Here is a 24,457-nt window from a genome sequence, read left to right as displayed (position 1 = left end):
CTCCTAAAGGATTGTGGGTCTGTCTTTTCTCGCCGTGACCAAAGAAAATGGTTGCCTTTCCAGGGAGTCCTGCTGGGCGATTACGAAACCTCTTATCTCAGCAGAGATCCCTCCAGGGCAGGGGCTGGGCATACCCCACCGGGGAAAACCAATCTGGGCTGCTGAAGAGTGGAAAAACATCAATGCCTGAGTAAGAAAGCTGGTTGTGAAAGTCTGCCATGTAGATGCCCATGTCCCCAAGAGTAGGGCTAATGAAGAACACCAAAACAACAAGCAGGTAGATCAGGCTGCAAAGATAGAAGTGTCACAGGTAGGCTTGGACAGGAAACACAAGGGAGAGTTGTTCCTAGCTCAATGGGCCCATGATGCCTCAGGTCATCGAGGCAGAGATGCCACCTATAAGTGGGCACGAGATCAAGGGGTGGATCTAACCATGGATAGTATCTCCCAGGTCATCCATGATTGTGAGACATGCGCTGCGATCAAGCACGCCAAGCGGGTGAAGCCCCTGTGGTATGGTGGGCGGTGGTCCAAATACAAGTATGGGGAGGCCTGGCAGATTGATTACATCACACTGCCTCAAACCCGCCAAGGCAAGCGCTATGTGCTCACAATGGTAGAAGCCACCACAGGATGGCTGGAGACCTATCCTGTGCCTCATGCTACTGCCCGGAACACCATCCTGGGCCTTGAAAAGCAAGTCCTTTGGAGGCATGGCACCCCTGAGAGAATCGAGTCTGACAATGGGACTCATTTTAAGAATAGCCTTATTAATACCTGGGCTAGAGAACATGGCATTGAGTTGGTGTACCATATCCCTTACCATGCACCAGCTGCAGGCAAAGTGGAACGGTGCAATGGATTGTTGAAAACCACCTTGAAGGCACTAGGTGGGGGAACTTTCAAAAATTGGGAACAGCATCTAGCAAAGGCCATCTGGTTAGTTAACACGTGAGGTTCCACCAATAGAGCTGGTCCAGCCCAATCTGAATCCCTGCATACAGTAGATGGAGATAAGGTCCCAGTAGTGCATGTCAGAGGTCTGTTAGGAAAGACTGTGTGGATGAATTCTGCCTCAAGTACAGACAAACCCATCCACAGGATTGTCTTTGCTCAGGGACCTGGTTGCACATGGTGGGTAATGCAGAAAGATGGAACAACACGTTGTGTACCACAGGGAGATCTGATTATTTTATGAGAACCACCTGTAGTGTGAAATGCTTGTATACCCCTGCTTGCTGATTGTCACTGTCACTGTTCGTATATAGCTGTGTGTATATATATGTATTAATGTGTGTGTAGAATTAGAATATCTTAGTTTGGGCATTGAGCCAACAATATGGGATAAGGGGTGGAATGTCTTGGGGTGACCTTATGATGTGTATCCCATATCGCTGCCTATGCCCAGAAATTAATTTCTGTGCCTTTCTATGCCTCTAAACTGAGCCTGAGAGGGGGAAGGAAAAAACTGAGCAAAACTTTTTCAAAGCAGTTTGCAGCTTGTTCAAGGTCACACAGAGATAGGTTTTTTTTTCCAGCTGCGGCGGGGGAGGGAGGAGGCACCCAGCTTGCTGGGTTTTTTTCAGAGTCAGCTTTTGGCCAGTGGTTCAGCTTCTTTTTCTCCAGAGAGAGACTGAGAGTTGAATTTTTTTTTCCTTCCCTGGAATTTTGGATTTTCTCCCTTTTCCACTGGACTGCTTCAATATCAGAACACATCGGGAGGACTTTCCACCGGGCACAGAGGGCCTGGCCCTGGGCCAAGCCCCAGCTCCGAGGCAACCAAAGGGAGGACTCTAACACTTTCCCAGGTTTTTCTCCACAGCGAGAGATTTTATTATTTAGCATTATTTTCCTTTTCCCATGTGTTTGTTAAATAAATAGTTTTATCTCCTTCACTTTCCTTCGAGGAAATTTTTTTTTTTCCCCTGAACCTGGTGGGGGAGGGGTGGTTGTGCCTTCCCTCAGAGGATATATTTCTAAATTCGGCCAAACCGGAACAGGCAGTGACTTCCCTGGCCTCAGTCTCCTTACCTAGTAGGGAAATAAGGACCCAAAGATGCTTTGCTACTGGGGAGCCACTCTGGAGTTACAGGGGGAACAGCTACAGTGAGTTCAGCTGGAAAGTCTCACAGAAGCTGGCAAGCACAAGGACTGCCTGAGAGGGCTGAGCTCCTTACACAGCAGCCTGTGTGTAAAGCAAAGGTTCACAGACAACCAGAACAAGATACTCATGGTCAAGACTGACACTTGAGGAAGAGATGTCACAGGAACAGAGAAGCCAGGCACAGCCAGGCAGGTACAGCTGGGGGATGTGTCACCCTCCCCAAGCCTGGTCCCTGGGAGGTGACAGCAGAGGGCACTCAGGCTGCAGGCAGGAGCTGCTGGGGTTGCCGGCTCTCTCCGTGCCAAGCGATGCACAAGAGATGTAATTGTACCGCTCTGGATGTTGCATTTTGAGTCTGTTTCTGAGCACTGCACCTTGTTTCTTCTGGCTGAAGCTTAGGCTCGAATGAGTGTTTTCTTCTTGTCCTGTTGCAGTGCCTGCAGGCATGGTTTGCAGTGCAGCCTTTGCTGCACAGACCCTAATGCTTATCTCTGCCATCCAGGACACCCATACACATTCTGGAAGGATTGTTGTCTCTTGGGCAGCAGACACAACACACCTCTCTTGGATGCAGGCAGCCTTTTAAACTGCAATGAGTAATCAGAGCAGTGAAAGCTGTCTGAACATAGATCAAGGCCTTTCAAATTCAAGTGGAAGCAGCACAATTTGCTCAACACTATCCTAAAGCATTGAAGTATCACTCAAATTAGTAACACACCTTTCCTTGCAGAGTATTTTCTAACCTTAATGCAGCCCACAAGACTCAGAAGAGTCTCACCAGAGCAGCAGGGCTGTCTGTGTCTCCTGGTACACCATGCCCAGGCACTCACAGCCCCTCTGCCTACCTCCTCTGCATGCAGAGCTCTGCAGCCCTCCCTAACCAGGCAGGAGCCCCAGACACATCACACATGGCCTTGGCTGACCTCCTTTGCAGTCACTCAGAGCAACTCATCTGCAGCTGGTATCTGTGCAGACCCATTAATCACAGTGCAATCAGTGCTCCCAGAGAGGCTCCAATAAAGCCATAAGAGCACTCGTTGGACTGACGGATCGTGGGGAAACACATCTCACTGCAGCAGGAACGGGCTGGGCGCTGACAGGGAGGGGAGGAAGCTTTGGCAGCAACATGCCTCCCACAGAGCACATTGCAGATGTACCATGTTCAGAAGCACTGAAATGCACTGGGGTATATATACCCAGGTTTCCCTGAGCACAAAGCTTCTTCTCTGAAGAGCTGAGGGAGGAGTAGAGAGTAGAGTAAGGATGGTATTAGAGCTCTGCTACTTTCAATCCTTGCAAAAGGTCCTGAAGTCAAGAAGTGCTATTTCTACCTCACCACACATAGTGCAGCTCCTCTCATTAATATTGACACATGACGCTCTGCAAAATGAAGCAGATAAAATCCTGATCCAGATATGAGTAATGACTTTGCATTTTTTTGTAAATTAAACCTAATCTTGTGTTGACTGTGCTATACAAGGCGAAATAATGGAACAGATTAAGATGAGATCTTGTTCACTCTTGCTGAACAAAAGCCAATTAATTGTCAGCAGGATTATCATGAAGTCTTTCTTCTCTCAGACAAATACAATCAGATGGAGTCTGTGTGCTGGTGCAGGAGGCCGGTATATTGGTAACTCTGCCTAGACAGATAAAAACACCGCAAAGACTCAGTTACCCACACAGACACTCCTACCTTGCCTTTCCTCAGTCTCTCCTGCCAACTTGCACACAGGAGAGAGATGCTTTGGAACCAACACATACACTTCCAGCCATACAACCTAAGCCTGCCTGCTCCACGTTTCCTTCTCCTGTCTAACTCAGATCCCTTCCCACCTGTACATCTCTCCTGACAGAGATTCCTCCAGCCTTTTTTCAAAGCTTTCTGTCTAGAAAGGCTTTACCCCTGCAAATCCTTTGTTACAGTCCTCCTCCATGCTGAGATGTTTCCTCTCTCACCCAGACAAAATCCCTGTTGCAGTCTTTCTGCTATTTGCCTGGTCCACAGCAGAGCCACCTGTCTGCCATGATGACAAGCAAGGAAGTAATTCCTGCCTCTTCTCATCTCATCTGTCCTTTTCCCAATATAAAACAGAAACCTGTGAAAAGGCAAGGATTGTGGGAAAAGTTTCTAATGTCACTGCTCTCCCAGAAAAATGAGGGAAGGCTTAGCACAAGGACTGACTAAGAGACTTGATGAAAGACTTCAGCACTGCAAGGAATATCACTTGGGATTCATTAATGCACTGCTGGGTACATTCTGTATGTATATGTACATGTACATGTACATACACTGTATGGGGGCCCAAAACCAGCACTGGAGTGTGGGACACAAGGAAAGGTGCAACAGATGTTGTGTCATTGAAGGGTAGTGGTACATCACAAAAATAGTCGGCATGGAAAAGAAAATCCTAGTTTTAGCTGAGAAGCTTCAGGGCAGGAAGAGAAACCAACACCAGAATGCCTGGAAAAAGGAGAACACCTGTGCTGAACTCACTGCCCCACTCCTATAGCAGAGTGAAGCTAAAACTCACCCTTGCCTTGCCAGCTCATGACAATCCCACCTCTTCTGACAGTACCAAGAGCTCCACGCATGTCACTAGGGAAGGAGTCTGCAACAGCTAGAAATGAAAGGCATTGAGAGAATTTGTGAACAATTTACTTGGAGAAAATACTTCTTACTTTCACACTAGGTTAAAAAAAACCCAGTAAAATTAAACCCCACCAAAGCCTGCAGCACCAGCATTGACAGACAAAAATGACTTAACAGAAAAAAACACAGGCAGGGAAAGCGATTTTCTTTGCCTGCATTGTCAGGGGAATTAAATCTCGGTTTTTTCCCCGTCACCACTAAGTGGAATAATCCAATATATTAGAGTTAATGTGCTTCTTGTATTTATTGCTGTGTATTTGACCTAACAGAATTTTATTCCTACATTAAGAATAAAACCATTCTGGAAGGCAAACTGCAAAGCTCTAGATGAGTTACTACCTTCTCCAACAGTTGAAAAGTGAGTTATTTCTCATAAGAGAGAAAAAAAAGTAGAAAATAATAATAAAAATAAAAAATCCTTTTCCCTGTGCAGCAAGTTCTGCACTGCAGACCTGGTGGAGTTCAGCAATACTGAGTTTGGTTTCTAGGCAACATTTTAAGAAATCAGGCAGCATCCCCAGTCACCCTTGTAAGATGCTCATGTCCCCCATACTGCACAGCACTCAGTCACCCACTATCAGTGGGCTGGGCAGAGCCGAGAGCACAACTCCAGCCCATGCTTCCCACTGTGCCTTCAGGGACCACATCAGATTCAAGGGCACCCAGCAGTGCCAGATGGAGAATGATCTGTCCAAGGTAACTCTTGCTGGTAAGCAAACAACACCATGGCCACATCATGAAACACAGCACTCGGGTGTGAGAGTGGCAGGAGTGGACAGAGGCAGGGGGATGACTCACTGATCCAAAATCACCAAAATAAATATGAAAACACTCCTCCTTGTGTCCTGTCTTGGGCCAAGCCTGCAGGATGGCACCCTGTCTGGGCGGGATCTGGACCAGCACACACTAGCTGACCCTTCTTTCTTACTATGGAAGCTCTGACACTTTCTTTGGGGGCGTTAACTGGCAGACCTGGGTCTGGGGATCCCCAGAGGCAAAACCAGCTCCTCGATGACACCTCAGGGAGCTGTTCCCTGGAATATCTAAGATAAGACCCTTCAAATCAGCCTTTCACAGAGGGCAGGGAACACTCATCCTTCCTGATGCACTCTGATTTACTACACCACCTGGGGCAGGGGCTGCTGAAAACATGGCACATTTGAAGAAGCAAAGGATTCCTCTGGATTTTAGTGGTACTATTTATGAGGAAAACTAGATGAAACAAAGGAAATTATACTGATTTGTTGCCACTGAGTGCTTCAGCTCAAAGAAATGAGAAGCTGCAGTACTCATGGTATGACACATTCATTAAAGAGGAGATGCTACTCACAGACAGTCATGAAGGTCAGTGCTTCTGTTCTTAGCAGAGAGTTTGGAATTCAGTATGGATGAAAAAAAGGTGACAAAAGGGGCTTGGATACAGACACATAAGCCTAAAAGGGAAGATCATATTTATTAAAAGAAAGAAAACCACAAGGGATGCGTTAACCCCTGATCTATACCTAGACAGTGCATGCTCCAAGAATGTGAGACATGAAATACCTATGTGCTTCTGAACTATTAACACATTTTATTACCTTCCATGAGCCATTATCCCTATTTAAGAACAGGGATGGCAGAGACATAAGCCTGTCACACACAGGAAGTCTTTGAGTACAGCAGCACCTCCATGCCCACAGACCTGTTTCCTGAACCACATTGCCTCCCCATTCAAGCCTCGCTCACTGCTTTGTACAGCCTCCAACACAGCACAAGGCCACTTGGAATGGAAGTTTGGTCACAGTCAGCACACATTCAGAAAAAGTATTTCAACTGTTATGACTTAAGTACGACAGAGACAATTCTAAGCAGACAGGGCTAATTCAATTTTTTATTCTCTCTCCTGCCACGATGCTAAGGACAGAGTTTAAGGCACTTTGAATAGAAAGAACTATGAATTACTATACATGCATAAGTTTCAGCTAGATTTAGCTCTGACCTTCAGCTCAACTGCAACCAGTAAATCTGAATAAACTAGTCTTTTTCATAATTTCTTGGAAAGTCTGTTCAACTGTTTTGTACATGCAAGCCCTAACACTTACTTGTCTGGGAAGTTTAAATTATTGATCAGGACAAGAGCTCTCCCTTTGTGCATACTCCATCTAATCCTTTCATTTACTGTGTTTTTTGCCTGCATGCAAAATGAATGACGTTTCGTCTCATTTCCAAGTAATTTCCATGATATCTCCAGTGTCAAGGTCTACCTCCCTCAATAACAATTCCCGGCAGATGGGAATGCACACAAGCTCTCACTCCCTGAGCACATCCTGCTGCACACCCCTGTGTGGCAGAAAGTTCTGAAAGGGTTGTTATGTCCAGCAGGCAGAGAAACAGCCAGGAAGTACCCAGGGGTGTCTGGACAGTGTCTGCCACATGAAGCAAAAAAAGGAGACCACACTGCCTGTTGTCAGAGAGCAGTGCAGTGCTGGCTAGGGACTTGTCTGGATAGACACTGGAAGCCCATCCTGCACTGCCCAGCCCCTGGCTCAGTGCCAATGAGCACCCTGGGCCCAGAACCACCAGGTTTCAGCCACACACTCTGAGTTTCCTTCCTTACAGGTGACACTCATCAGCAATGCTACAATCTTCCCCTACACATACATGAGGAGCAGCTGCCTGCAGAGACCTTTGACCCACCTGAATAACTGAATTATGGCCATTTTCCTGTCCTCCCTACTATGCAGCCTGGCCAGGCAGCTCACCTGCATCTCCAGAGAGCATTAGAGCCAACCAAGAGGCAGAAGTGCTGCTATTTTCCTAATGACTTGTATGCCATGACCCCAGCCAAGCTCTACCAGGCTGCTTTCAAACCCCTTCTTTGCATTCACTCCTTCATAAGTCTAATCACTAATCATGAATGATGTCAGATAGGAGAAGATGGGATAGCCAAGCTGGAAGCAATTCCTGTCCAGATGAACTGATACCTTCCTTTGGACCGTGAACATATGCTTCATGCCTCAATTCACTTTGCTTCTCTGGTCTTTCAAAAGTCCTTACGAAGACTTCCTGGGAACAAGTCCTGCTGTCCTGTTCTTGCAGGCAGAGCTTGCAGAGCAAGCGCAAAACAAAGTAGATAGAGCACAATAATGGGATGTAACTTACAACAGCCTGAGCATACCAATAGAGACATATATAGAGACCCACACAGAGAGCCACAGTGTCTCCTCTCCACTCTTAAGTGTCCCAGAGAGAGGGCTCTGCTCCAGACACTGCCCTGCTTGCCAGAGCAGTGCTACATAGCATCTGTTTCACAGCCACATCTGCAGCGATGCCCGCTGTGCAAGTCCCACCCTCTGACCTATCCTGATCATGACACCAGCAATCACTCCTCTCTCTGGGTCTTTTCTTCCTTGCTCATCATCCCAACCCATCCTGGCCTGCTCCCACAGAAAGCTCTTCTTCATCAATATGCACAGCAGCACCTGTCTCACCTGCACAGGGAATCAGGAGTCTGAGGTTGGTCTCAGAGACCACATAGCCCAATTAAATACTTGATACTATCACAGTCCTGCCTGGAAAGAGATCTGGAGAGAAATTACCCTGTATGTAACTGCAAATTACTAGAAAAGGATGAACAGAACCTTTAGAAAACAGCAAATGTCCCATAAAGAAACAACTTGCAGGGCTTGCAACACCTGTGTTTGTACAGAGTGCTAGGGCCGGAAAAAGAGATAAAAGAGCAAAACTCCAGTGAAAAGCAAACTCAGAGTTCTTCCTGGCATGTGCAGGAATGCAAGTGAATGCCAAAAAATCTGATGGTACTACTTCAATATCCTTGGTACTTTGGGGATTGGTAACCTCAAATAGATCTAGTCCCAGGCTGAGCTGCTGGACTTCTTCCCAGCATGGTCACCAGGAATTTTGTGTATCCCACTGCAGTCTTCTCATCCCATGTTCACAGCCAGAGAAGGAACCAGGTGATAGACATCAAGGACAGCTTCAATTCAAGACTAGACACCATCAATCACATAATGAGTTAATTGACATAGAGTCCACTGGGGCATTTATTTGCCACTTGGAAATCTTTTAACCACAGCTCTGAAGACTGTTTAATGACAGGGATGTTTCTTTACACTCTCTTCCTTAGGAATTAATTCTAGCACCTTCATTATAAAGAATAAATAACTAAGGTACATGACAAAGGACTCCTTGAAAGTCCAGGGGGCCAAACTTCTCCTGTTCCTAGAGAGATTCCAGGTTTAAAAAAAAAAGAAAAGATGTCACGTTCCTGAAAAGATCAGTGAATAATGAACAGGAAATCTTTTTCCCTGCACTAAGTCAGTGGAGCTCCATGAATAATTCACACTTGCTACAAGGAAAAAAATGAATAGAAATGCTTTCCTGCCTCCAGCCCCTTCCCCTGTGCCCACACCACACCATCCTCCAGGACTAGCATAGCTGAGCATAGGGGTTTCTCTCCTAGAAGTAAATAAATAAATAAATAAAAATTAAAAAGAAAAAAAAAGTTGTTCTGCATGGTTTCCCTGCATAGCTCTTGAACATGTCAATTCACTTTCAAGGTCTCCGATGCCCACTTACAGACCTTGAAACAACTCTACCACCTGTTCCTATCCAAATCAAGCACTGGGGGAAATAAATCCATTTAAAGGCATAGTCATGGAGTACAGTGAGAGGACTAGGGGAGATTGTCTGTTTCTTGTGCTTTCATGTGTCGGAGGAAAATAACTTTAAGGGATGGGACTATGCAATTACACAAATTTATTGTTTAAAATAACAAACGCATCAGTCCAGGCGTGAGATTTTACAACACCTCCAAGTAATGGCGACTAGTCCCAAGATTTAGGGTAACATCGTAATTTATAACTTTCTAATCCAATAGACACTTAAAATGACACTTTGTTTTAGATTTATGACCTATCACCTGTGGCACTTCCCACTGCAATGCAGCTGTATCTTGACCAATAACTTCTCATGTCACGTACACACAGATGTCTCTATTATACCATCTACATTCTTAACTTAAACTATATAAAATCACACTATTATATTTTAAAACCCTCCACCAAAACACCCAGTGTACAATTTTATTTATAACTATAGGAATACAAGCTTGTAATCCTTTTGCTTAAAGTCTATAAATCTCTGTCAATTAAGCCAGACCTAGTCTCTTCCAGGGTTGTAAATCAAAGCCTCCTTTAATTGCAGGAGTTTCTACTCCTCTGTCTCCCACAGCAGATGTCTGCTGACATTTTTCTCCCACTGTGTGCCAGACATCTGCTCTCTCCAGCTCAGTCAGCCAGGTCTTTCTAGTGGGAGCTCCCACCCTGTCAAAAAGGTCTGAAAACTCGTTATGGCTGAGCTGCATCACTCTGTGGTTCATTCTTAACAAATAAAAAAATTACCGAAGATGAAGAAAAGGCTGAGCTACTTAACAAAGAAGGTCTCGGAGACTTTCTTTGCCTTAGTTTTCAACAGTAAGACAGGTCATCCTCAATACAACTGGCCTCCTGAGCTAGGAGATGGGGACAGGGAGCAGAATAGCCCCCCTGTAATCCAGGGGGAAGCACTTAGATGCTCACAAATCTGTGGGACTAACGCAGTACTTGTGCTCGTGGCACGAGCTCTGGTGTGCCCCAGGTCAGAGAGGGTCCAGCTGCGTTCTTCTGTGTGTCGCTGAAGCGACTTCGGCATCAGAAAAAGTGCTGCTGACTGAGCTAGCTAGCTGGCATCTTTGCAGAGGGAGACATGGCAGAAGCCGATGATATCGGCTCACGTTAGCTCGGAGACAAAGGAAGAGAGAGGCTGTTCTGGTCTGACGCCTAACAGGTTTATTGTTAGAAGTTTCGCAACCCGAACAAGCTCGGAAGGGATGGAATGCGATGGGATGCTCTCCCGAGGCTTGTCCTCAGTTTTATAGAGAGCTTGAAAACCCGCAGTGAAAGGGGGAAAACAACCAATGAGTTACAAGCCAGGGGGAGGATACAATTTAACAAGAACCACTGAGGGAAACCGAGAGGCGGGAGTTATAACAAAGAACCAATGAACAACCGAGTAACCGAGAATTTTCCCAGACCAGGGGAGGTGGCTTGTACCCGGGCACCGCCTGGGGGGGGGGTGTGGCTTAGGCTTCTGAGCCGCCCATCGACCCACCCTCTGAGTCTGCCTCTTCAGGAAACTCGATCCAGGGGATGGGCTGGGATTGATTGGCATCATGCTGCCCCAGACCCACAGTGGGCTGGGTCACAGCAACAATTGTTGAAAAGTTTCATGAAATGTTACAGCTCATTATGGCTTTGATTACTGTAATTTTAAATTTGGGCTGAGATTTCTGGAATGCAAGTCTGTTCTTCCTTTTTTTCATTACATAAAGCAGACTGCTTTACCATCCAATTGCAGTGGACTTCATGGAGGTAGCTGAGGGGCAATATTAATTACCCTTTGTCCTAGTTCATCTCTTGATACATTTTCTAATGTCTCAATTATTTCTTTTTACATTCTTTGCATTGTGAAGCGAATGAGTAAATTAAAAGCAACCAGGAAGATCAAGGTTTGGGGTGGGGGGAGTTGTGTGCAAAACCTCATCAACTGCAATTCTTTACTGCTCTGTTGCTGCAGCACGGAATCCAGGGCTGGGGCACAGAACTCTGCACTGGTTCAACTGATCCCTGTTCTCTTCCCTGCTCCTGATGTCAGAGGAGTGATGGATTTCATGCCCTAACGTCAACCACTGACTAAACCTAGAGGTAAAGTGAGAGAGTAGAGGAGATGAAAAGAGGCACCTGGCTTTAGTTCCCATGGCCAAGTACTCATTAAAATCTCCTCCAACTCTAACAATGACCATTAATAACTAATTAATGGCTCCCAGTGCCCCCACTGCAGTACTGATTAATTTAACCAGCCTTGCCATGGCATACAGTACCCATACAAAAAAGGGTGCATAGCATGCAGGTGCCCTGCTGGCACGAGGACACCCCCAGCCTGACCAGTGGCTAAGGAGTCAGGTGTGCTGTTGTACCCAAGTTTGGGTGTCAGTGAATCCAGCTCTGCTGGGACAAGTTTCCTCCCTGGCAGCAAGCAGTGGGGGGGATGCTGGCAGCTCATCTGCCCCAGGAGAGCAGGAAGGGGATGGCTTGCAGCCTGTGCTTATGGTGGCCTGCATGCTCCTCTGGCTCCTCCTGTAGTTTACTGAGGCCCCATGGTTAATAAACTGTAGTCTTGGAATGATGGATGGCACTTCTTTAATGCAAGCCTGCCTTTGGTGCTGCTACCTCAGCAGCTGCTGATTTGTTTTCTTCCCTCCCCTGCATCAGAGCCTGCTGGGATCAGGACAAGGCAGTGATTTCTCTGACCTTGATCTCAGCATGAGCTTTCTCCTTTTCCTCCCACTCCACCAGCCACCTGCTCTCCCTCTTGCCTTGGGAAGAGCTAGATATAGGGCAGAGAGCACTGCATAGAGAAGCAGGAAAACCCTGGGTAAGTGACTGGGGACAGCTGGGTAGCGCCCCATGAGTGCCAGTGGTTTTGCTGAGGGAAGGAACGGGGAGCAGGCAGCAAACAGCACATGCCTGGCAGCTGGGCAGAGCCAGTGCAGGGACACAGAGCTGCCTCTCCAGTCAGCAGCTGAGCCTCTGGAGGGCACTCTACTCTGCCCAGTGTTCCAAGAGCTTCCTGCCCGCTGGGCCTGGAAGAGTTGAACTGCTTGGTCTGTCTGGCTCTCCTGTGCACCCTCCAAGAGAAAAGATGATCTGCTGCAGCTGGAAGATGATATCCCAACAGCTTGTGCTGGACAGAGGCAAGAGCCAGCCTTGCCATGGAGGACAAGCTGGCCTGGCCCCACTGGTGTGTGTTGGGGAGGCTTATTCATTGCTTGGTGATTCTGCTTTACATGACCCACTTGCAGCTTTTTCTTGTCTGTTTTGAAACTCTGAAATGAGGTGCAGTAATCAAGGAGGGTTTTAATAACCACCCCAGCCCTGACATTTAAATTACAGATGGCATTTTCAATTAAACAAGCACTCTCAGCAGGTTTAATTTAGCTATCAGTTCTGCTTTGTTCTTTAAGTGTTTCCTTAAAAACAGTGATGAATTTAAAACTTGCTCTAAAGGGAGAAGAAACCAAGAAGGGATTAGAGCTGGCTGAAAAATGGGAAGCCCCTTCAGGGATTGCTGAGCAGGCAGGGGGAAGCCAGAGACTGAGTGGATGTTAAACTCCCCCAGCACAGATCTGTGCACAGGGTGCTCATCATATTGCTGCTCTCAGGTGTCATTTTGTGTGCCTACATGCATGGACATGCAGTCACAACTCGGTTGCTTCCAGAGTGACAGCTGGACTTGAGCACCCTGTATGTCCTGTGGCTGACCAGCTACCTGTGTGCATGCCTGCCTGCCTGCACTCCTTTGCTCCACACAGGCCCACACTTGTCCTTCCTATCCCTTTACACATCTATGTTCCCACTTTACCAGGGCACCCCAAATCCCCTTACACTCATGAGCTCTCAATGTTTACTGCTTGCTTTTTCCAAGCAAGGCTGAGGCTGATTCCACCTCTGTTTAAAAACAAACTTAACAGGACTATAAAGAACATGGTGGGAATTACTGATTTGGTTCAAAATTGTCTCCCTGCTGGCTCTACCTTGCTTTCCCTATTAGTTACTGGATGTGCTGGTTGGTGATACACTGAGCTTTGTTTGCATGTCCTTATGGGCCCTGGGAGCTGCTGTTGCTAGGGACTGCCTGTGCTGAGAAGTGCCCTGCCTCCAGGTCTCTCCCAAGAGAAGGCAGGGAGCAGTAGAGGAAGGGAAGCAGTGTCCCAGTTGTGTTGTACATCTGGGAGAAATGCTGCTCTCCAAAGCCTGTGTTGCCTGGCCCTCTGAATTGCAGTGGCCTGTGGGCACAAAGATAACCCAAGACAAAGCTACAGGGCTGCATCTTCCAGATCACTTCCTGATCTCCATGGGTGAAACCCTGCCTGAATTTTCTTGAGATGTGTGTGTTTCCAGTCCTCCGTGGCAGAGCTCACAGTCCCTTAGGTCAGAAGCATCTCCTGTTACCTCCATACCCAGGTGAAACATCTGGAGCTCTGCCCAGCACAACTTCAGGTCAAGTATCACTTGTGATACTGAAGGAAGCCCAATTCAAGTAATACAATTTGGGAATGTCCCGCCTGGGCCAGAGCTCAAAAAGGGAATTGCAATGTCAATACCTGGGTTTACATAACAGGCCTGGATGTCACAGCTCTCTGAGGGTGTAATTCAGGACAACTTGGCCATCATATGCTTGTGGTCCTTAGCTAGTGACAGTAGTGTGTTGCATAAATTGAGACCAAGGTCCTGGTCCTTCCTTTGGAGGGGCTGCTATGGCACCTAGAGAAGAGCCTTTCCCCTTCTGCTGAAGAGAGCACTCGCTCGCTTGTAGCTGTCGTGAGGAGCCTTCTGCATTTCTTTCCAGCGTAAAACAGGGCTGGATAATTTCATCACCGCTAATAACATTTCTAGCAAGGCAAACTACCATAATGATAAGGGTAATTGAATCTCATGCTTCAGAGATAAGCTGAGCTCAGAAGGGGGATCAGGGAGGAATTAATTTCCCCCTTCCCTGTGGAAACTGCTTTGCACAGTTGATCATTTCCATTGAAAGGCTGATGCTTTCCATGGCACAGGGGCTGGGCTGACCCTCACAGCTGGGCTCCAGAACATCCCTATTGCCTGCTGTCTGTCCTGGCTCCCTGATTTGTGGCAAATGGTGAGCCAAATTTGCCTGCAGTTGTTCCAGAAGAAAGGGGAGAGGGTGATGAGGGGAGGGGAGGCACTGCCTGCCTGAGTGTCCCAGTCCCTCACACCCTGCTGACATGTGCAGATGTACGCTGAGACATGATATGAGTGGACAAGGGGGCCAGGAGGAAGAGGAGCAAACTGTGAAGTTATCCCCTATGAGGTATGTTCCTGAGCAACTAGCTTGGTGTAGAAAAACACGTGAACAACTTTGGTAGTGGTGAATTTTAATATCTGTTGGGGTGGCTCAGCCTGCTCTCAGGCTGAAACCATCAAATGTCAGTCAAACCAGGGCTGCCCACTGGGTGGATTTCCCCACCCAGGACAGTGGATCAGAAGGCGGACCAAAAGAGATCTAGGTTACCTCCCCGTGGGTGGCTCCCAATCCTAAATTACCTCCCCCTGTTCCAGAAAGTTCTCCCTTTTGTAGTTATTAATTGGTTCCCTGTTATGACTCCTGCCTCCCTGTTTTCCCCATTTGTTCTGAAAAATTGTATCCTCCCCTCTGCTTGTACCCCATTGGTTGTTTTCCCTTTCCCTGCCTTGCTCCACCCCCCCATAAAGGGGTGAGCCCGCTTCTTCTCGAGGCTTCTCTGGTCCCTGGACCCTCCTGCAAATAAACCTGTTGGAACTCACACCAGAAGCCCCTCCCGCCTTCTTTGCCTCCGGACTAACGCAGGCCTGATCCATCGGCTGCCCGACGTGCTTCCTCTGAGGAGGAGCCAGCGCACGCATCCATCCCACGCCGATTCCACTGAGCCATCCAGCGAGGACGCTGTGGAGGCTAACGCTGCGTCCCCTCTGCCCGAGGGCACGCCGAGGCTTGTGGTTACAAGCCCCCGGTTGCGTTAAATATCCAGAACACTGCTTTGATTTTTAACTTTGTGGGGGGATGAGCTGACCTATAGGGACATGCAATGAAGTGAACAATATGAAGCCAGGATGAGAATACCAGCTCTACTAACATCTATGAGCTGTGGTGGATCTAAGTCCCAGGACTTAGAAAGTTGCTTCCTACCTGCCATCAGAATAGCAAGGAGTTCTAATTCCTGCAGTCACATTACAAAAATTGTTCATAGTATTTATGGTGGAAACTTAATTTCAAATACCATAGTTTGAGAAAGTCCTGAGTCAAAACTTAGAGGAGTCTTAGGAAGCAAAATGTGTCTGCATAACTGTTTTGTTGTACTCCCAGCTCCTAATTCCATCTAGAGGTGAATCTATTTCACTGGGGTCTGAGGAGATCTCTTAATACCCTTCTCTCACCTCCAAGGAGCAATGTCATTTAATTACCTCATTTATACTTCTTGGGAAGCTTAAAGCATTCTGGGCTGTGGGAATGAAAGGGGCTATAGAGAGTAATTTCACACAGAATGGGCTAGGTTGGAAAAGACCTTTGAGATCATCAAGTCCAATGTATGACCCAACACCACCTTGTCAACCAGACCATGGCACTGAGTGTCACATCCAGTCTCCCCTTAAACACTCCAGGGACGATGACTCCACCACCTCCCTGGGCAGCCCATTCCAATGCCCAGTCACCCTTTGTGAAGAATTTCTTCCTAATGTCCAACCTAAACTTCCCCTGGTACAGCTTAAGGCTGTGTCTTGTCCTGTCGCTGTGTCCTGGGAGCAGAGCCCGACCCCCAGCTGGCTGTCCCCTCCTGTCAGGGAGTTGTACAGAGTGATGAGGGCTCCCCTGAGCCTCCCTCCTTCCAGGCTCAACAACCCCAGCTCCTTCAGCTGCTCCTCACAGCACTTGTGTTCCAGACCCCTCACCAGCCTTGTTGCCCTTCTCTGGACACACTCCAGCCCCTCAACATCCTTCCTAAACTGGGGGACCCAGAATCGAACACAGCACTCAAGGTGCAGCCTCAACAGTGCCCATTACAGAGGTAGAATGACTTCCCTGGTCCTGCTGGCCACACTATTCCTGATACATGTGCCATTGGCCTTCTTGGCCATGTGGGCACAGCCAGCTCATGTCCATCAGTACCCCCAGGTCCCTTTCTGCCTGGCCGCTGTCCAGCCGCTCTGTCCCCAGCCTGTAGTGCTGCAGAGATTGTTGTGGCCAAAGGGCGGCAGGACTCAGCACTTGGTCTTGTTAAACCTCATACTGTTGGATTCTGCCCCTGGATCCAGCCTGTCCAGGTCCCTCTGCAGAGCCCCTCTATCCTCCACCAGATTGACACACACTCCCATCTTGGTGTTGTCTGAAAATTTGCTGATTGTGGACTCAACCTCATCCAGATCATCAGTAAAGATATCAAACAGGACTAGGCCCAGCACTGATCCCTGGGGGACACCATTAGTGACTGGCCACCAACTGGATGCAGCACCATTCACCACCACTCTATGGGCCTGGCTATCAGCCAGTTCATCTTCACCCAGTGAAGATGTACCTGTCCAAGCTATGGGCTGCGAGCTTTTCCAGGAGGATGCTGTGAGAGACTGTGTCAAAGGCTTTGCTGAAGTCCAGGTAGACATCTAAAGCCCTTGCCTCATTCCCTAGGCAGGTTGCCTGGTCATAAAAGGAGAAAAGGTTGGTCAGGCAGGACGTGCCCCTCCTAAATCCATGCTGCCTGGATCTGATCCCCTGGCCATCCTGTTGGTGTCATGTGATGGCACTCGGGATGATCTGTTCCATAATCTTGCCAGGCACTGAGATCAGGCTAACAGGCCTGTAATTTCCTGGATCTTCCTTCCGGCCCTTCTTGTGGATGGGGTCACATTGGCCAGATTCCAGTCCTCTGAGACCTCCCCAATGAGCCAGGACTGATGGTAAATAATGGAGAGTGGCTTGGTGAGCTCTTCCTCCAGCTCCCTCATCCCCCTAGGATGGATTCCATCTGGTCCCATGTTGCTGTGACCCAGCCCACTGTGGGTCTGGGGCAGCATGATGCCAATCAATCCCAGCCCATCCCCTGGATCGAGTTTCCTGAAGAGGCAGACTCAGAGGGTGGGTCGATGGGCGGCTCAGAAGCCTAAGCCACACCCCCCCCCCCCAGGCGGTGCCCGGGTACAAGCCACCTCCCCTGGTCTGGGAAAATTCTCGGTTACTCGGTTGTTCATTGGTTCTTTGTTATAACTCCCGCCTCTCGGTTTCCCTCAGTGGTTCTTGTTAAATTGTATCCTCCCCCTGGCTTGTAACTCATTGGTTGTTTTCCCCCTTTCACTGCGGGTTTTCAAGCTCTCTATAAAACTGAGGACAAGCCTCGGGAGAGCATCCCATCGCATTCCATCCCTTCCGAGCTTGTTCGGGTTGCAAAACTTCTAACAATAAACCTGTTAGGCGTCAGACCAGAACAGCCTCTCTCTTCCTTTGTCTCCGAGCTAACGTGAGCCGATATCATCGGCTTTTGCCATGTCTCCCTCTGCAAAGATGCCAGCTAGCTAGCTCAGTCAGCAGCACTTTTTCTGATGCCGAAGTCGCTTCAGCGACACACAGAAGAACGCAGCTGGACCCTCTCTGACCAGGGGCTCGCCAGAGCTCGTGCCTCGAGCACAAGTACTGCGTTAAACAATATCTTTAGGCTGTAACATTAGAAATGGTTTAAAGAAAAACGTAAAAGGACACTACAGGAGAAAAGAGATCAGTGGGGAAGGATCTGCTGGCAGTCAGTGCCAAGGAGCTGATCTTAGCCATCAGCAACATGCCAATCCCCAGTGACAGTCTTGGCAGTTTCCCAGGAGCACAAGGTGGGCAGGGATTGGACCCTCTACAGGTGCTTTGCACCCCAGTCTCACCAAAATAGGCACAGGGCCCTTGGAAAGGCCACACCTGAACAGCTGGAACATCTCTACCTAGCAGTGCCTCAGCTTTAGCATCCCAAATACACAGTCCCACAAGTGCTTACAATCAATCAAAGTTTAGAAAGGCATTTAATAGTAATTCTCTGTATCAGAGCTCAGCAGGGGAGTATCAGAGCCTTGTAGGAGAACCACAGCACCATCAAGCTGGCTTAAAACAGAGAACCAACAGACAGGTATATTGTTTAGGAGAAAAAGTATGCCAGCAAGAAAGGAGGTACTCTGCACACTGATTTCTGTTCTGACCAGCAGTCCCATGCTTGGGTAGGTCACCAGGTTTTTTTATTTTTAAGCCTCTGGGACCTATGGCTAGTGGCAACTGGTAACGTGCAGCACCTACCCAATTCCTCATGGATTACATGAGAGGACTACTCACACAAGCTCAGTCTGGACTAGAACATGCAAAGTTTCCCTAAGGTATGCACAACTTTTTGTCTGTAGCATCTCTAGGTTTGTAGTAAATTACATCATGGCATAGAGGTAACTCAGCATCAAAGGCTACCACATGCACAGGATTCACCTGCAAATATCTGGGCTGAGGGTACAATTTTCCCCCTGCTAGTATGACAAGGACCAACTGCTGTCTTCTGGCACATAGGAATTAATGAATCTGTGGGAAAAGAGACATAGAAGAAAAATGTTTTGCCCTTTATCTATTTCTTGACTCATTCCTCCCCTTGTCCTAGGTAAAAAAGCCTTTTCCCTTTGGGTAGGCAGACTTTGGAGAGTTGTAGACATAAAATCTCAGGTTTCTTTCTGCATCAGCTATTCCATGCAACATTAAATTAGGAAAGTTGTTAATGCTCCAAAATAATTGTCTTCTCCTTTCTAAGGAGTTAGGTTTCATGCAATGAAAGTAGAATAGATTCTATTAATTAGGAGCAGGATGAGAGTCTGCAAGTTTTCTTAACCTGAGATGAGGAAAGCTCACTTCCAGTTGTAATACTGAATTTTCCCTTCCCTGGCACACAGTAACCTGGAGGAAGCGTGTTCTTCTGCCTCACAGCAGAAGGATTTGAGAGGCAAGCTTGACTCTGAGTGTGCTTGAGTGCCCTGGCATCAGTCCAATGAAGCACTTACAGCCCTGATTAACTGTAATCACAGGTATGTCCCAGAGACATGCCCTGGTGTTATTTTAAGATTCACTACTATATATTTGTGAGTAGAAAAATGCTAAACTAAATACTCAAAACTGTAATAAAAGCTGATTCTGCAGACAGAGAAATTGCAGTACAAGGAAAGAAAACAGACATGGTTGTCTAAGGCTACCCATGAGTCAGCACCACTTTGTGTGACAATGATGGGCGCACAAATCAAAATGATAGAAAGGCCTGGGCTGGAAGAGCCCTTAAAGACCATCTAGTTCCAACCTCCCTGCCATGGCCAGGGACATCTTCCACTAGATCAGGTTGCTCAGGGCCCCTTTCAACCTGGTCATGAACATTTCCAGGGATGGGGCAACCACAACTTCTCTGGGAAACCTGTGCCAGGGCCTGTACCCTGCTCTGAGTAAAGAACTTCTTCCTAACATCTAATCTAAAGCTCTCCTATTTTAGTTTAAAAGCGTTCCTCCTTGTCCTATCACTATCTGCCCATGTATAAAGCTGACGCGAGCTGGCTCGATAGGCCGAGCTCTGGCGTGGCCTCGGTCAGAGGGAATGCAGCGTCACCTCCACGATGTCCTCAAGGAACACCTTCGGTGGAAAGGCAGGGCACAAACTGAACACGCATGCTGCTTCCTCCTCAGAGGAGGCACGACAGGCAGCCAATGTCTGGGCTGGCGTCAACCCAGAGGTAAAGGAACAGAGAGGGGCCTCTGGTGTGGGTTCCAACAGGTTTATTGCCAGAGGGTCCAGGGACCAGAAGGGCCCCAAGGAGGGTTGTGCATGCCTTTTTATAGGGGGGTGGAACAAGGTGGGGAAAAGGGAAGCAACCAATGGGGTACAGCCAAGGGGGAGGATACAATTTAACAAGAACCAATAAGGGAGACAGGGAGGCAGGAGTCACAACAGGGAACCAATGAACAACCGAGCAAAAGAGAACTTTCCAGAACAGAGGGAGGTAACTTGGGCCCGGGAACCACCCAGGGGAATCTGGCTTAGACCTCCGAGCCGTCCCATGATCCACCCTCTGACCCACTGTCTTGGGCGGGGAAATCCACCCAATGGATGGCTCTGGCTTGAGTGGCATTTAACAATTTCAGCTCATGAGTGGGCTGAGCCACCCCAACATAAAGCCACTCTCCCTCCTTTTTTATAAGCCATTTTTAAGTCCTGGAAGGCTGCAATGACATCTCCCCAGAGCTTTCTCCTCAGCCTGCTCCCAATCAGACCAGACCCAACACCTGCCTTAGGACAGAGGTGACTCATCCACTGTCGTCTCCCACAGCAGAGCTCAGAAGTGCTCACATGGAGGAAGAAAGAAAAATCTTACTGACCAGCGGAACAGTCACAAACCCCAACCCTCACTGCAAGCCCCGCTTTGCAGCAATCACTATAAACTCTCCTCCACAGCCTCAGCCCTCTCAAGTACCACCTTCTCCAAAGACAGAAACAACACCGAATCACATCAGACCCAGGGAGGTCTAAAATGTTGCCAAGAGTGCACTCATCAGAGCCCAGTAAGACTCAGCAATTCCACAGCCAATATTCCCTGTGTAGTTCACGGACCTGGATTTCTACCAGAGAAACTAAGGCACAGAGAAGTAGCGGTTTCCCCCCAGTCACACAGTACGTGACTTGTGGAGCTCAGACGAGTAAACATACTCTGGATTCACATATCCTCCTTTAGCCCCACCAGGTGTGCTAGTTTGAAAACAAACCAGTGGGAGATCTCAAGTCAGAATTATAATTTAATAGGAATCTTAAAATAAATGTAATAGTACAAGAACACTGACAGAGTCAGGATACAACCTGACATCCTGCTAGTCAGGGTGGTGGTAGCAGTCCAGATGAAGTGGTCCTGTTGAAGCGGTGATCCTGTAGAACAGGGTCTGGTCTTCACCTGAAGGTCCAGTGGTGTAGCTCATGTCCTCTGGTAGTCCCATGGTAAAAGCCGCTCGTGCTGTTCCAAACCCCAGATTGTATCCAGGTGGGAATGCTTGGCTCCTTGCCCCGGGCGGAGCATCTCCGAATGGGCTGATGTAATTCTCTGAGTCATGTGGTGGGTCCTTGATTGTCCATTAAACAGAGATAGCTCCCGGAGGGAGTTATCAGGGATGAGTCATGGTAGGAGATAACGAGCACTGCTCCACCTGCTTTAACAGCTTGTGAAGATGATAATAGAATACATGCTTTTGGTTTCATCTTGCACTGTAACCTAGGACACCAGGCCACAGCTGCTACCATGCGCCAGATGACATTGCTCCTCTCACCCTGCCACCACCAAATCGTCTCTGCTGGTCAGCAGGCTCCTGAACACACCTAGCTTTACCTGCCATGCCTCAAGCATTACCTGAGACACAGAAGACTCTAGCATCAGGTATTCATGTCCCTACTCAGAGCACTGGGAAAACTTCTACTAGCTCAGCATCCTCAGAAAGTCTTTACTACATGTTCCATAGAAAACTAGAAATGCAAAAATGGTTAAGTCTTACTATAGCAGAAAATGGACTAGATAACAAGAAATTTCAGATTCATATATGCCAAACACAATTTCTTGTATCAATAACTGATTTTTTTTTTGTTTTATAATGGGAAGGTGCACTCTTCAGAGTCTGATCTCAGCAGCATAGGTGAGTTATTCCTTAAGCTCTTTTAACTTACTACTGTGCACTGTATATAGTTAATTCACTTTTATTATCACTTTTGAAAAAAGCCAAGCTATTCAAAGAACATCTTTCTATTAATCCTAAAAAATACCCTAAGGATTTTTCCATTCTGCACCCGAGCATGTATTTACATGATGCATTCATTACACCTCATCGAGTGAAGGATAGTGCATTTTTAAGAACACTTATAAATATGTATTCATCTGATAGACTGGAGGAACTAATCTAGGTTTGAGAAGGTCCACAATTATGAATTTAGAAGCTCTTCCCTAATTGCGCCTAAGAGATAGAGTGGGGATGGAAGAAAAGATGAGCATCTGGAGCTACAGGGACATTGTACACATTAGTGATGCTTCTGGACACAGCGGCACAGTAGAAGCACCCAGTTTCCAGAGTGTGGAAAGAACTGCTTAAAAAACAGGAAAACAGGAGTCATGCCGGTATCTTGGCACAGAGGCAATCCACACACATATAAGGAATACTGTTGAAAATTAGGTGTTTTCCTTTTGTTTCTTTCCCTCAAAGAATTTTCTCCCATATGTGTTGCTAAGAAACAATAATGATCGGGTACTTAAGAGAGACAAAAGGAGTGGCCACAGCTCAGGGGAGGGGTGCAGCTGGCTACTCTCTCTTTTTACCTGGGGTTTTCTCTGGGAAGGGCAGAGATACTGTGAGAACTGGGCTGGGGAAAAAGAACTGGGTGCAGCTCCTACCTCTCTCTGGCTCTTGGCTTTGGAATAAGACGGTCGGAGCTGCTGCCTGGGGGGTGGAATTTGCTGCTGCCTCTAGAGCCCAGCCCAGTCCTGTTTCTTCTGCCGTGGGGTGAGCTTTTGCTTGTGAGAGCAACCACTGAACGGGGACCTTATTAACACCCTATCTTACTAAGAAAAGACTTTCACCATCTGCTCGGGTGCCTCAGGGGAAACCCCAGGACCCCAAGCCCTTTCCCTCTCCAACGGAGCCTCACCCTGCCATGTCCAGGAGACGGGCTGCCACTGCCCAGCCCCACTGTGTCTCTGCTACTGCTTCAAGTTTTTTGCTACACTGTAGCCCCACACCCCCTGCCTGCTGGGATGCCCCACTGTTCCAGCTACAGCTGTGGAGTTTCTGATGCATCTCATTTACCACTCTGGGATTTTGCTTGTCCCTGCCGTTCCAGCTTGCTGCTTCCGAGGTCCCTGCTACAGCTCCTTTCACTATCCAGAGGGGGCACTGGGATCGGCTGCCACTGCGGGTTGGTAAAGGAAGCCCCTTTTCCATCCCTTCCTGCCGGCTGCGTCCGCCATTGCCATGTGGAGACAGAGACAGCCGAACTCACGCCACAGCACCCCCTGCAGCCGGGGGGGAATCACCGCACCTGCCCTGCCCGGCTGGGAGCCAGCAGCGCCCCTGCCGGCCGTGACCGGAACTGCACCGAGGGGAAATCATTCAAGGAGTGAGAAGAAACGGTTTATCGGGTTTGCTGTTCTTGTTTGCAATTGTTGTTACCATTGTTGTTTGTTTGCCTTGTTACACACATACATACTAGTAAAGAACTGTTACTCCTTTTCTCATATCTTTGCCTAAAACCCCCCTTAATTTCAAAGTTATAATAATTTGGTGGGAGGGGGGGTCATATTCTCCATTCTAAAGGAAGTTCCTGCCTTCCTTGGCAGGCACCTGTCTTTCAAACCAAGACAGATACAAATAACCCGAGTTTCCAAGGCTGTTCTCTCCCTTTCCTCAGCATCTCTGAGCAATGCCACCTTCTCTTAGAAAAGACAGGAACAAAACCACAGTCCAGCTCTCCTGCTAAACAAGCCATATAATTAGCAGAGCACTGCTATACTTCTAGGTCTTCTTGTCCTAATTTGTTTTTATTGGAGATTCTGCTGCTGTTAGGTGACAGCAGACTGACCATTCTGTGAGCAAGAAAAAAAGCCAGTTATACATAAAAGCATTCCAAGTTTCTCCCACCATGGCCCCTTTTTTGAAGGGGAGAGGAGATTTTGTCCCAGTCATCTCAGCTTTGTGACTGCAAGGGCAATTGCCCAGTTCTGCTCCTGTTCCTTTTGAGCACCTCTCTCATGTCTCCCAAGCAGCTCAGCTAAAGGCAAACCAAGCAGGTCAGTGCCAGGAGAGCTCCAGAGCTGCATGGCTGGATGAGCAAAAGGGACTTGATCTTTCAGATCAGAAACTGATCAGACTGTTCCTCTCCCCCTTTCCTCCTTGGAGCACATCCCTCATCTTCCTCTCCTGAAAGCAGCCAGGAGTTGGGGAAATACTCTGGAAATGTGGCAACTGTACCTCTGGCGTGCTTCATATTCTCTGCACAGACAACTGGACCCCTAGGATCACGCATTTAAAAATTC

The 24,457-nt window shown here is 47.9% G+C and overlaps 1 protein-coding gene across 2 annotated transcripts in view; it reads left to right on the top strand.

Moving 5' to 3' along the window:
- LOC121675734 (F-box only protein 2-like) overlaps positions 1–23,554 on the top strand; it is a 37,890-nt gene extending 14,336 nt beyond the window's left edge. The window contains exons 6-7 of one of the 2 annotated variants that reach the window (XM_042051408.1): positions 22,037–22,070; positions 23,266–23,554. In XM_042051408.1, coding sequence (XP_041907342.1) covers positions 22,037–22,070; positions 23,266–23,348 — 117 coding nt within the window. In that variant the 3' untranslated portion in view covers positions 23,349–23,554. Of the gene's footprint in view, positions 1–7,355; positions 9,231–22,036; positions 22,071–23,265 lie in introns of those variants that run through there. The other variant, XM_042051409.1, reaches the window with a different exon arrangement.
- Positions 23,555–24,457: the final 903 nt, after the last annotated feature.

Source organism: Corvus kubaryi, unplaced genomic scaffold, assembly GCF_017639235.1.
Source record: "Corvus kubaryi isolate FWS band 111438036 unplaced genomic scaffold, C.kubaryi_AGA036_p1.0 75, whole genome shotgun sequence".
NCBI lineage: Eukaryota > Metazoa > Chordata > Aves > Passeriformes > Corvidae > Corvus > Corvus kubaryi.
This window is presented reverse-complemented; position numbering and strand designations above follow the sequence as displayed.